Source organism: Corythoichthys intestinalis, chromosome 13 (assembly GCF_030265065.1).
Source record: "Corythoichthys intestinalis isolate RoL2023-P3 chromosome 13, ASM3026506v1, whole genome shotgun sequence".
NCBI classification, from domain to species: Eukaryota; Metazoa; Chordata; class Actinopteri; order Syngnathiformes; family Syngnathidae; genus Corythoichthys; species Corythoichthys intestinalis.
In genome coordinates this window covers 3,860,917-3,874,629 of record NC_080407.1, presented here as the reverse complement: position 1 = coordinate 3,874,629, position 13,713 = coordinate 3,860,917, and the positions used below count along the sequence as shown (strand labels likewise).

General features: G+C 39.1%; 1 protein-coding gene across 1 annotated transcript in view; it reads left to right on the top strand.

Moving 5' to 3' along the window:
• Nucleotides 1–13,713, top strand: part of LOC130929051 (proton myo-inositol cotransporter-like) — a 64,813-nt gene that overhangs the window by 48,616 nt on the left and 2,484 nt on the right. The window contains exons 5-9 of the mRNA XM_057855963.1: nucleotides 6,253–6,416; nucleotides 8,196–8,316; nucleotides 8,845–8,970; nucleotides 9,069–9,187; nucleotides 9,257–9,409. Of these exons, the coding sequence (XP_057711946.1) occupies nucleotides 6,253–6,416; nucleotides 8,196–8,316; nucleotides 8,845–8,970; nucleotides 9,069–9,187; nucleotides 9,257–9,409 (683 nt within the window). The remainder of the gene's footprint in view (nucleotides 1–6,252; nucleotides 6,417–8,195; nucleotides 8,317–8,844; nucleotides 8,971–9,068; nucleotides 9,188–9,256; nucleotides 9,410–13,713) is intronic.

Genomic DNA, 13,713 nt, shown 5'->3' with positions numbered 1-13,713 from the left:
GGGCGACTGGGACGAACTGAGCACCTTATTCTTCTTTTTCCTTCACTCCTAACCCTTGTTATCTTTCCATCTGTGTCTGTCTCGCCGCCCCTTTGAGATGAACTATATTACCAGGCTCTGTAAACAATCTGAGGATGTGTGCTGTTGCCTGGCAACCGTCGGAGCTAAGGCAATAGGCTAAGTGTGTGCGCTCGTGCTGTTTTATTAAAAGCGCGTGTGGATTGTTGTTACTGACGTCGCTTGCAGGATTAAATATAACTGATGGAGAATTTGGAAGTGGCACCTGTGATAAATAGGATTTGGGCCCCATTGAATGCCCGTCTCTCTTTAAATGTACATTTATCTTCATCCTGACCATCAATGTGAACAGCTCAAGGCTTTGTATTTTCCTCCCTCACCTCAAGATCCATTTACATTGATGTGCCATCAAGATGGTGCCAGTGATTGCATTTTGTTTACAACTGCCATTAAAGTATCTCTGGTGTCTGACAGGAAAATTCACGATGTTAATGCTTTTCAATACGTATCGACATTTGAGTTTTACTCATTCGGTGACGTGTATTTATGTCTTTTACTATTTTCACGATGGAAACTGAATGTTGGTGTTGACACACAGCGGCCTCACATGGTCCTACAGACAAATGTCATGTCGAAAAATGTTGGATTTGGTTAATTAATTGATGTTTACAAGCAGTCTAATCAAACTCAAACCCCCTCCTCTTCTGTGCAACCAAATATAGTCATTTTTGTAATTGGGAACATTCCTATTATCACGCTAATCACACACACAAGCGCGTTAAGCACGTACACACTCCACTTAGGCACAACCCTCTCATTTGCTTAATACACAGCTTGAGCAGATGTCATTAATGAAGCTGCACGTTATGGATGTGAAGTGAGCGTATTACATTTTCTACTCGAACGAGTTTGAGTTTCTCTTTACGTCCCTCATACATAGTACCTTCAAAACTGTCATAAATACTGCATATACAGTGCTGGCCAAAAGTATTGGCACCCCTGCAATTCTCTGGCTCAGTTTCTCCCAGAAAATAATTGCAATTACAAATGCTTTAGTCGTAATATCTTCCATTTATTTTGCTTGCCATGAAAAAACACAAAAGAGAATGGAAACAAATTAAATCATTTAATTCAATATCGCGTTAACGGGCGGTAATTAATTTTTTAAATCAATCACGTTAAAATATTTGACGCAATTAACGCACATGCCCCGCTCAAACAGATTAAAATGACAGTACAGTGTAATGTCCGCTTGTTACTTGTTTTTTGGTGTTTGGCGCCATCTGCTGGCGCTTGGGTCCAACTGATTTTATGGGTTAGTACCATGAGTGAGCATGGTGTAATTATTGACATCAACAATGGCGAGCTATTAGTTTATTTTTTTATTGAAAATTTTACAAATTTTAATAAAACGAAAACATTAAGAGGGGTTTAAATATAAAATTTCTATAACTTGTACTAACATTTATCTTTTAAGAACTACAAGTCTTTCTATCCATGGATCGCTTTAAGAGAATGTTAATAATGTTATATTGTTATAATAAACAAATACAGTACTTATGTACTGTATGTTGAATGTATATATCCATCTTTTGTCTTATCTTTCCATTCCAACAATCATTTACAGAAAAATATGGCATATTTTATAGATGGTTTGAATTGCGATTAGTTATGATTAAATAATTTTTAAGCTGTAACTAACTCGATGAAAAATTGTAATCGTTTGACAGCCCTACATTTTACACAAACCTTCAAAAATGGGCCGGACAAAAGTATTGGCACCCTTTGAAAAATCATGTGATGCTTCTATAATTTGTGTAATTAACAGCACCTGTTACACATAACAGGTGGTGGCAATAACTAAATCACACTTGCAGCCAGTAAATGGATTAAAGTTGACTCAACCTCTGTCCTGTATCCTTGTGTGTATCACATTGAGCATGGAGAAAAGAAAGAAGAACAAAGAACTGTCTGAGGACTTGAGAAGCAAAATTGTGAGGAAGGATGGGCAATTTCAAGGGTACAAGTACATCTACAAAGACCTGAATGTTCCTGTGTCAACCTTGCGCAGTGTCATCAATAAGTGTAAAGCCCATGGCAGTGTGGGTAACCTCCCTAGATGTGGACGGAAAAGAAAAATTGACGAGAGATTTCAAAGAAAGATTGTCCGGATGGTGGATAAAAAACCTCGACTAACATCCAAACAAGTTCAAGCTCTCCTGTAGTCTGAGGGTACAACAGTGTCAGCCCGTACCATTCGTCGGTGTTTGAATGAAAAGGGACTCTATGGTAGGATACCCAGGAAGACTCCACTTCTGACCCAGAGAAATAAAAAAAGCAAGGCTGGAGTTTGCCAAAACTTACCTGAGAATGGCAAAAACGTTTTGGAAGAATGTTCTTTGGTCAGATGAGACAAAAGTAGAGCTTTTTGGGAAAAGGCATCAACATAGAATTCACAGGAAAAAAACGAGGCCTTCAAAGAAAAGAACCCGGCCCCCACAGTCAAACATGGCGGAGGTTGCCTGATGTTTTGGGGTTGCTTTGCTACCTCTGGCGCGGGACTGCTTCACCGTGTGCATGGCATTATGAATTCTGAAGACTACCAACAAATTTTGCAGCATAATGTAGAGCCCAGTGTGAGAAAACTGGGTCTCCCTCAGAGGTCACGGGTCTTCCAGCAGGACAATGCTTCAAAAAGCACTAGAAAATGGTTTGAGAGAAAGCACTGGAGACTTCTAAAGTGGCCAGCAATGAGTCCAGACCTGAATCCCATAGAACACCTGTAGAGAGGTCGGAAAATGGCGGTTTGGAGAAGGCACCCTTTAAATCTCAAAGACCTGGAGCAGTTGGCCAAAGAAGAATGGTCTAAAATTCCAGCAGAGCATTGTTGAATCTTTGCTGTACATATGTCCAAAACTGTGTCAATGTTTACACTTGGTACTGATGGGTATTTATTTTATGGGTTTGCACTTTGCACTTTACCAACTTAGCTGTATGAGCTGGATGGATGCTCCAAACAAAGTTTCGTTGTGCTTTCTTTGTAACAATGACAATAAATATTCTGAATCTGAATGTCATTGACGGATACTGGGAGCGGTTGTTTGAAGTTATTTTGTCTAAAGGTTGTGCTACCAAGTATTAGGCTGAGGGTGCCAATAATTTTGTCCGGCCCATTTTTGGAGTTGTGCGTAGAATGATAATGTTTTGATTTTGTTCCTTTCTCTTTTTTGTTTTTTCATTACGAGAAAATAAATGAAGATATTACTACCAAAGCATTTGTAATTGCAATATTTTCTGGGAGAAATTGAGCATTATCGGACAGAATTGCAGGGGTGCCAATACTTTTGGCCAGCACTATAGTATAAAATTGTAAATTTTACCAGGATGTGGACAACAACCATAAAAACTCAACTAATTGGTCACAGTCAAACCCTGTGGGAAATCTGGGTCGCTCACTTGGCATTTAATTTGTGACTGAAATCACATTTAATTACATTGAGTTTTAATGACGGTGGCTCCTGATTTGAAGTTGCATGATTGGTTGTTTTTAAACTCATTATGATATATCATATTACTGTGTGTGTACGCATTGTAAAATGTAGGCCGCATCCCAAGATAATATTCAAGTCCCTCCAATGCAAAGTCTCGAAAAACAACACAATTTCCTATCCATTTATTTTTCATTTTCTTTTGACACCTCTATCCATTATGCACTAGTTTGCCTTTCTTTCTTATCCAGTGGGAGCAATTTTCTCAAAGATACCGCATGCCCCTCTCAGTTTTGAGTGGGGAAAAAAACAGTTGCTGGGGATGTGATTGTAGTGCTATAATGATCCCAACAAGGTGATAGCATCTTCTCACTCACCAGTCTCACACTTTTTTCTTTTATCCAAACTTCACCTCTCTGTCTCGATATCCAGCTGTCACTCCCATCTGTCTCCTTCCTGCCTGTTTGTTTTGACATGTTTTGACCTTTCCAGAAACATTAGTAAGCGCTATATGTCAATGTAAAGGATCTATAAGCGTGGGGTCGTGACTCTTAAGACGATGGATCAATAATGCTGCAAGAAGCACATTTGAAATTCTATCGGCAAGAAAACAGTTTTGCTTGGTTTAAACCTTGTGGCAAGAAAGAATACTTTATTCGTATGGGAAATTCCCGGAACTCACACAAAAGCTCAAACCACTTCTCTGTATGGCTGGGTAGTAACGCGCAGGACTGGGCGATATGGCCTTAAGGACATATCACGGTAAATTGAGCAGATTTACCGCGATAACGATCACTGACGATAACTTAGTGGACTGTCATATAATTTGAACATCTGAATCAATGCATGAAATACAAATTAACCATTTCTCGTTGACTTATTTACCAGCTTTCAGTTTAACACATTGAACAATTGTACACGCAGTCTAAACATTAAGTATATAAAAATTCATTGTAAACAATAATAATTCAAGTATGAAGTTTTATAACAGCTTGTATGACTTGAAAAATGTACAACATTATAAAAATCAATACGGCAACTGTGCAAACATGTCATTGTAACGCAAATGACTTACAGCTTGAACAGTACACTTCAAACAAACAACTTATTGTTAATGGCTGCTGTGACATAATTACTCAACACAAGTGTTTACTTCAAGGTTTCAGGTTTTTTTCCCAGAGCATTTTTTTAATACATGCACGCACACATGCCCCCAACACAGACACACACACATTAAAGCTATATTGCTCTTATGCCAATGAAACATTTAAAATTTTATGATGGCAGTAATGACATAGAATAAAGCAAGCACATACAGAAAAATATCTGTGGTTATTTAACGGTCATATTATAGGTTTCACTGTTGGATTGTAATTTATGCTGAATGCTTTACCATCTTAAAAGCTATCAGAGAAATCACACACACACACAGATACTAAATAACGCGACATACTAATTGCTGGATGCAGTCCGTGCCCAATCTACTTATTAAGTTCAGCCATTTCCACAAGGTTTGATCTGCTATCTGATTCCATCATGTTCATTTGTAGCGTTAGCCACTAGTGTTAGCCTGTGGCTTGGCTACCAGTAGAAAGCACTGAAAGCACCCTCTCCTGAAGTAGTGAGAACCAGAGAGGACAGCTGGTGAAAGCCCGTCTGGATGCCGCCAAGAGTCTACTTAAAGTCGGGTGAAAGTTTAGCGAAGCTCCATTAAGCCACACTCCATCACGTCTGCTTGTAGCGTTAGCCACTAGCGTTAGCCAACCGGGCTTCTGTTTGTTTGACTTCCTGATAACCACGTGACTTCATTCGTAAGCACACTGACTGCTCTCTTAAACGGAAATGAACATACCCGAACAACACAGAGCCAAAGCGGAATGAAAATACGATATTTTCTTGTTTTATTAAACTAACGAATTTCCCGACATGGTCAAAATTACGTCGGTCATTGTGAAGAATTTCAGTAACTGTAAATTTTCGGTACACCGCCCAGCTCTAGTAACCCGTTACATTCACACCGTTACATTTACTTGAGTAACCTTTTGAGAAAAACGTACTTCTCAGAGTAGTTTTACCACACCATACTTTTTACGTTTAGTTGAGTAGATTTGTGAAGATGAAATGCTAGTCTTACTCCGCTAATTTAGGCTTCTACTGAAGTGACTACATTTTTCCTCTTTATTCTACATACTACTAGTGGTTTGCAAGTTTCACCAATGAGACGCCGCAACAATAATCACGACTCCATTATACCAATCAGATGTACCAATACAGTCACATGTCGACAGACAAGCTTAACGTCGGAAGTCCTGTGATCACGCCGGTCTGCTCAATCACGTGGTGTCTTTGAAGCACCGTAAAAAAATAATTATTACAGCAATTTCATGATCGGACGTATGTTTTCTTCACTAGAGGGCACTCATGCTCTTTGGACAGGTGATGTTTCATTTCTCTAGATTTTTCCAGTCAGAATTTGATGATTTAATGATATGGTAATGTCATACGGTATAGTACAGTATAATAATAGCAGTTCTTATAGATGATGATGTGCTGAAAAACAAATCTGACATTGTAAGCAGTTAGTCAATAATTGAGTAGAATACTCAATACTCGAATACTTTTCTACTTGTATTTGAGCACATTTTTTGGATGACTTTTACTTCTACTTGAGTAATACTATTTTGAAGTCATGCTACTCTTCCTTGAGAACATTTTTTTGGGCTACCCTACCCACCTCTGCTCGTAGGTACTACAGCGCCACTATTCTGCAGATGTCAGGCGTGCGAGATGACCGGCTAGCCATTTGGTTGGCGGGACTGACCACCCTCACCAACTTCCTGTTCACTCTCTTGGGAGTGTGGCTGGTCGAGCGAGTGGGTCGGCGGAAGCTTACCCTAGGCAGCATCGTAGGTAAGACGGAGACAAATGAGGCCTTCATTTAAAACCTCACAAACCCTGTTCTGTGAAGTAATTAAACATACAAGTAATAAGATTGTATAACAGTAGGGCTTATCCATCATGTCTATTTGTGAGTATACAATGGGGCAAATAAGTATTTAGTCAACCACTAATTGTGCAAGTTCTCCCACTTGAAAATATTAGAGACGCCTGTAATTGTCCATATGGTTAAACCTCAACCATGAGAGACAGAATGTGTGTGTGTGTGTGTGTGGGGGGGGGGGGGGGGGACTGAAAATCACATTGTTTGATTTTTAAATAATTGATTTGCAAATCATGGTGGAAATTAAGCATTTGGTCAATACCAAAAGTTCATCTCAATACTTTGTTATGTACCGAAACATTTTCTGTAACTCTTCACAAGCTTTTCACACACTGTTGCTGGTATTTTGGCCCATTCCTCCCTGCAGATCTCCTCTAGAGCAGTGATGTTTTGGGGCTGTCGTTGGGCAACACGGACTTTCAACTCCCTCCATAGATTTTCTATGGGGTTGAGATCTGGAGACTGGCTAGGCCACTCCAGGACCTTGAAATGCTTCTTACGAAGCCACTCCTTTGTTGCCCTGGCTGTGTGTTTGGGATCATTGTCATGCTGAAAGACCCAGCCACGTCTCATCTTCAATGCCCTTGCTGATGGAAGGAGATTTTCACTCAAAATCAATCGATACATGGCCCCATTCATTCTTTCCTTTACACAGATCAGTCGTCCTGGTCACTTTGCAGAAAAACAGCCCCAAAGCATGATGTTTCCATCCCCATGCTTCACAGTGGGTATGGTGCAATTCAGTATTCTTTTTCCTGCAAACAAGAGAACCTGTGTTTCTCATAAAAAATTCTATTTTAGTTTCATCTGACCATAACACATCCTCTTCTGGATCATCCAAATGCTCTCTAGCGAACCGCAGACAGGCCGGGACGTGTACTTTCTTCAGCAGGGGGACACGTCTGGCAGTGCAGGATTTGAGTCCCTAGTGGCTCATTGTGTTACTAATAGTAGCCTTTGTTACTGTGGTCCCAGCTCTCTGTAGGTCATTCACTAGGTCCCTCCGTGTGGTTCTGGGATTTTTGCTCCCCGTTCTTGTTATAATTTTGACGCCACGGGGTGAGGAGGGAGTTGAAAGTCCGTGTTGCCTAACGACAGCCTCTAAACATCACCGCTCTAGAGGAGATCTGCATGGAGGAATGGGCCAAAATACCAGTAACAGTTTGTGAAAAGCTTGTGAAGAGTTACAGAAAACGTTTGAACTCCGTTATTGCCAACATAGGGTACATAACAAAGTATTGAGATGAACTTTTGGAATAGACCAAATACTTATTTTCCACCATGATTTGCAAATAAATTCTTTAAAAATCAAACAATGTAATTTTCTGTTTTTTTCCCCCACATTCTTTCTCTCATGGTTGAGGTTTACCCATGTTGAGAATTACAGGCCTCTCTAATATTTTCAAGTGGGAGAACTTGCACAATTAGTGGTTGACTAAATACTTATTTGCCCCACTGTATTTGTGTTCAAAATAACTCAAGAACGAAAAAAGGGATTACAACCAAACTTGTCAGATATGTTTTCATTATGAAACTGAAGAGGTGATTACATGTGAGGTGTTTTTGTGTTGTGATTTTTGTTATTAATCATGATAAGACATTTGCAAACATCATCTTGCAACTTTTATTAATGCTTACTTATTGTTTCCTGAATGTAACAATAAAATGTGGGGTTCTTTATCTCACAGGCACATGTCTGGGCTTGTGTCTGTTAGCCGTGGGCTTTCTGTTATCGGCCCAGCACAGTCCCGCTGTCACCTTACACCCACTGAACCCCTCCATTGCCAACTCTACCTGCCTCAATTATCAGTGAGTATTCAAAATTGACCCAGAACATACCGAGTGCATGCCAAGGTTAGTATATTCACACTCACTCATTGATTATAGGAGTCACTCGTCATGTTTTAAAAAAAAAAAGTCCCTCAGAAGTGTCGTTAAATGGGAACCCCGTGTTGCTTTCCTGGGTGGTCAAAGAAAATTGAACTCTGTGTAGCCGCAGCGGTGTTCTAAAAGCACTCATCCCTTTAATTTCCCACCGTCTTCATCTTTGTGCGTTTGTGTACTTGATCGTGCTGCAGTGAGTCCATTATGTGTTGCCCTGATGAAAGCGCACTGTTGCTCTGGGGCTTCATTTGGTGCCTAAGTGACAGTAAATTGGAACAAAAAGGGCATTTGAAGCTCCGTGAAAACCTTGCATTAATGTGTTAGTGGAAGCTGCATTTGGTGTTGACATTACAAAAGACTTCAGAATTTATCAAATTGTATGACAAAAAACTATGAAAAGAAAAATGATTCATCCTTATCTTATATGCTGATTATTTATTGCAATTCTTTCAGGCTGTGCGAGCCGTGCATGCTGGACCCCGCCTGTGGTTTCTGCTACCGGGACAACGGCTCGGTGCTGCTCACCTCCTCCTGCGTCCCGGTCAATAGGGCCTCCACTGAGCAGGCGGCGTGGGGCAGGTGAGTCACAGGATGCAGGTGTGTACTGTGTGCACCCAGGGGGAGGGTTATCCTTAAGGTATCGGATATAAATAGCCACTCAATGTGCTTGTTACTAGGTGTTCTAATTCCAGCCAGATGAGAGAGCACACTTACTGGGCCTACAACTACTGCCCCACTTCCTTCTCCTGGCTCGTCTTGCTAGGATTGATGTTCTACCTGGCTGCTTTTGCACCAGGTAAATAAAACACACTATTGCGTGGAATATTTTTAGACACACTGTTAAGATGTCTTTTGTTACTTCAAGGAATGGGACCAATGCCTTGGACCATCAATTCTGAGATCTACCCGCTGTGGGCGAGGAGCACGGGTAACGCATGTGCAGCAGGCGTCAACTGGACCTTCAACGTCCTGGTTTCGCTTACGTTCCTCCATTTGGCACAGTATTTCACCTATTATGGTCAGTTCCTAGGAACACATTATTATCTAAACTTATTAGATGGGAGTTTTACAAGGCAAACGCCCATCTAATAGAATTCAACTTCAACAAAAACAACTTCAATTTTTTAAATTAATCACGTTAAAATATTTGGCGCATTTAACGCACATGCCCCGCTCAAACAGATTACAATGACAGCAGAGTGTCATGTCCACTTGTTACTTGTGTTTTTTTGTGTTTTGTCGCCCTCTGCTGGTGCTTGGGTGCGACTGATTTTATGGGTTTCAGCACCATGAGCATTGTGTAATTATTGACATCAACAATGGCGAGCTACTAGTTTATTTTTTGATTGAAAATTTTACAAATTTTATTGAAACTATAACTTGTACTAACATTTATCTTTTAAGAACTACAAGTCTTTCTATCCATGGATCGCTTTAACAGAATGTTAATAATGTTAAAGCTATCTTGTTGATTTATTGCTATACTAAACAAATACAGTACCTATGTACCGTATGTTGAATGTATATATCTGTCTTGTGTCTTATCTTTCCATTCAAACAATAATTTACATAAAAACATGGCATATTTTATAGATGGTTTGAATTGCGATTAATTACGATAAATTAATTTTTAAGCTGTAATTAACTCGATTAAATTTTTTTATAGTTTGACAGCCATACTTTATTTCCAGGGATGCATCTGGGAAATTAAAAAAAGGGGCCGGTGCCCCCCTTGTGTCTGAAAACGGGGCCAAATTCTAAAATTGATGGGGCCCGATTTAACTAGATTGCCGAAGTATATAAAATAGGGCTGTCAAAATTATCGCGTTAACGAGCGCCAATTCATTTTTTAAATTAATCCCGTTAAAATATTTGACGCAATTAACGCACAAATGCCCCGCTCACACAGATTCAAATGACAGCACAGTGAAAGGTGTACTTGTTGTTTTTCGGAGTTTTGTCGCCCTCTGCTGGCGCTTGGGTGCGACTGATTTGATAGGCTTCAGCACCCATCAGCATTGTGTAAGTAATTATTGACATCAACAATGGCGGGCTACTAGTTTATTTTTTGATTGAAAATTTTACAAATTTTATTAAAACGAAAACATGAAGAGGGGTTTCAATATAAAATTTCTATAACTTGTACTAACATTTATCTTTAAAGAACTACAAGTCTTTCTATCCATGGATCGCTTTAACAGAATGTTAATAATGGCAATGCCATCTTGTTGATTTGTTATAAATACAGTACTTATGTACCGTATGTTGAATGTATATATCCATCTTGTGTCTTATCTTTCCATTCCAAGAATAATTTACAGAAAAATATGGCATATTTTATAGATGGTTTGAATTGCGATTAATTGCGATTAATTAATTTTTAAGCTGTAATTAACTCGATTAAAAATTTTAATCGTTTGACACCCCTAATATAAAACTGATTGAAATAAACCAAAATACATTCATTGGTGCATGATATTTCTAAATTGCAAATGAAAAACCATTATTTGAGTAAAATCTATTTTTCTAATATAACAACAAACAATTTTAATTCAAGTCAAAGAATTTTCATACCTTAGCCACGTGTATTTCTTCAGCCACTCTTTCTGTAAGATGTGATCATATTTTTTCGTATCACCATTGTCATTATCACCAACGTTTGTAATAAGTTCGTTTTTGTTGGGTCTAAAACACCTTCTTCAATTTAGCTGTTGACCCAGAGCGAGGGGACAAAGGCAGGACACAAGGAGGCAGGAGTCAGAGAGTGGACTTTTACCAAATGCAGTTTGGGGAGAGGTCTGAGATCGGGCAACGTGACTAAGAGCGTCTCATTGAAGTCTCTCTCAGAGCTCCCCGCGCTGCTGACTTTTATTGAGGGCTTGTTGCTGGGCAGAATATAGTTACAACACTGTTGTCCAACGTGGCAGTTTCGAGCGGGCAAGTTACTTATTCTAGTCATTGATTAAATTAACAGTCACACTCTTGAGTGAGCAAGATAACTTTGTTTTGAACACACATTTGCACTCGAAGTAGCTTGGTGGAAAAGTACTGAGACGTTGTGTGATGAATCAACATATGTGTGTGTATCTATCAGCAGAATGTGAGCAATTGCCGGTAATAAAAATGTAAGCACATGATTATGGGCTAAAACTGTATTCTTCATAATAGCTTGGGAGAGCGCGTATAATAGCTGTGGGAGAGCAAACTTGTATAACCCGCAGAGTATAATGGTCATACAATCAAGCATATCTTACAGTTTTTTCATCAAAACAATCCATATTGTCAGTTTTCATGCGTTTCTCTGGTGGCGGCAACGTTTCACTATTCAAAGTTTCGTCTGCTTTCGAATCATTTCCATTATCCACTAAATTCGAATCATTACCAGCAGTTTGCTGCAATGAATTGTCACTACCCTCCACAGACTTATTCGATTGTTTCTTAAAAAACGAGAATATGTTTGTTTTTAATGTCTTTTAGAGTTTTACTCCTGTTCTCACGCTCCATATTGCAACCATCCGCCATGTTCGATACTGCAATGCACCATGGGTAAATGAATATTCGATTATCTCTTTCGGAAGTTTCCGGCGGATTACGGAAATGCCCGAGATAGCCCCTACCACGACTTTGGAACGCACCGAAACAAATGCATGGTGATTATGGCTAGATATCGGTAAGGCAAGATGGCAAACGACGAAAGTTAAAACCTCTGAAGGAAAACGAACAGTTTTCAATTGCTGTTTAACTAAATTTATTTCTCTAGCTATTTTAACGGAAGTATGTCATATGTTGCGCAGATCATGTAGCAATATGCGCCAATCGTAATAGACCTGCGCCGGTGCAGCCGCAGTGGAGTTACAAAGTTGGGCCAGTGGCTGTCAAAATGCGTAAATGGCGCAAGGGCTCGGCCCAGATGCATCCCTGTATTTCTTTCTTTCAACATCTTATTCTCTGCGTTTTTTTCAGCGCAGTGCACAGCCCTAAACCGTTTGACCGATCGACACCATTCAATTATCGAAATTACCAGAATTTTCGCACATCGCAGGGAAATTTTTGATTGACAACCAAAAATTTTCCATTCACCTGTAAGCGCAGGTTTTTTGAAGAAAAAAAAGATTAAAAATGGATATAGACCTACAATTTTTGACCAAATCACATAATTTACACATCCAAAATTCCAGGACAATGAGGAGCATAAACGTTTTTGGCAAAAACGTAGTTACCCCAAAATTCAAATCAACAGAAAGTGACTCCAAAACACGCTATTATTGACTGGATGGGTCTTAACTCTGTATCTACCACAGCAAAGCTGCCATCACAATTTCTGTAGAAACTGTAGTTACTAGTATATAAATGAAATTTTTAGGCTTGTTCTGATCATGTTTTTTTGCTCCCGATCCGATCCCGATCGTTTTAGTTTGAGTATCTGCCGATCCCGATAGTTCCAGAGCAGATCGCTTTTTTTTTTTACTCCCGATTCAATTCAATTCATTCCCGATTATTTCTCCAAATCATATACATTTTGGCAATGCATTAAGAAAAAAATGAATATAACTCGGACGAATATATACATTCAACAGACAGTACATAAGTACTGTATTTGTTTATTATGACAATCAATCTTCAAGATTGCATTTACATTATTAACATTCTTTCTGTGAGAGGGATCCACACTTGTAATTCTTAAAGGATAAATGTGACTTTGTATATTGTGACTAAATATTGCCATCTAGTGTATTTGTTGAGCTTTCAGTAAATGATACTGTAGCCATTTAACTGTTCTGCCCAAATGCATGATGGGAAGTGCAACCATGACTGTGCGTAGTGGCACCAATTTATATATCTTCTCTGCGTTGGGAAATAATATAGAGTGTTAAGAAAAAGATCAACTCCTTCCTTTCTTTCCCACGTTGCTTCCCACGATATTTCTAATTGTTGAGGGAGGGATTGTAAGGCTTAAGCCAATTAAAAAAAGGCTCCAAAGACTGGCAAAATCCACTCTACTCAATTTACGCTGCCTTTTAGCTCTATATATAGGCAAAACGGCCCCATTATAGATTGACCGCAACAATGCGTGAATGGGTCGTGCAGCACATGCGTTAATTGTGTTAAATATTTTAACGTGATTAATTTAAAACAAAATTAAATACCGCCGTTAACGCGATAAATTTGATAGCCCTACTTTAAGCCAAAACTAAAGACTCTGGATGAGTGTAAAACATTTTGTCTGTAACGTTAAATACAATTAGAAAACGATTTAATTAAAAAAATATATATATATATATATTTAAAAAAGGCATGTCCGATATTTTTTTGCCGATTCCG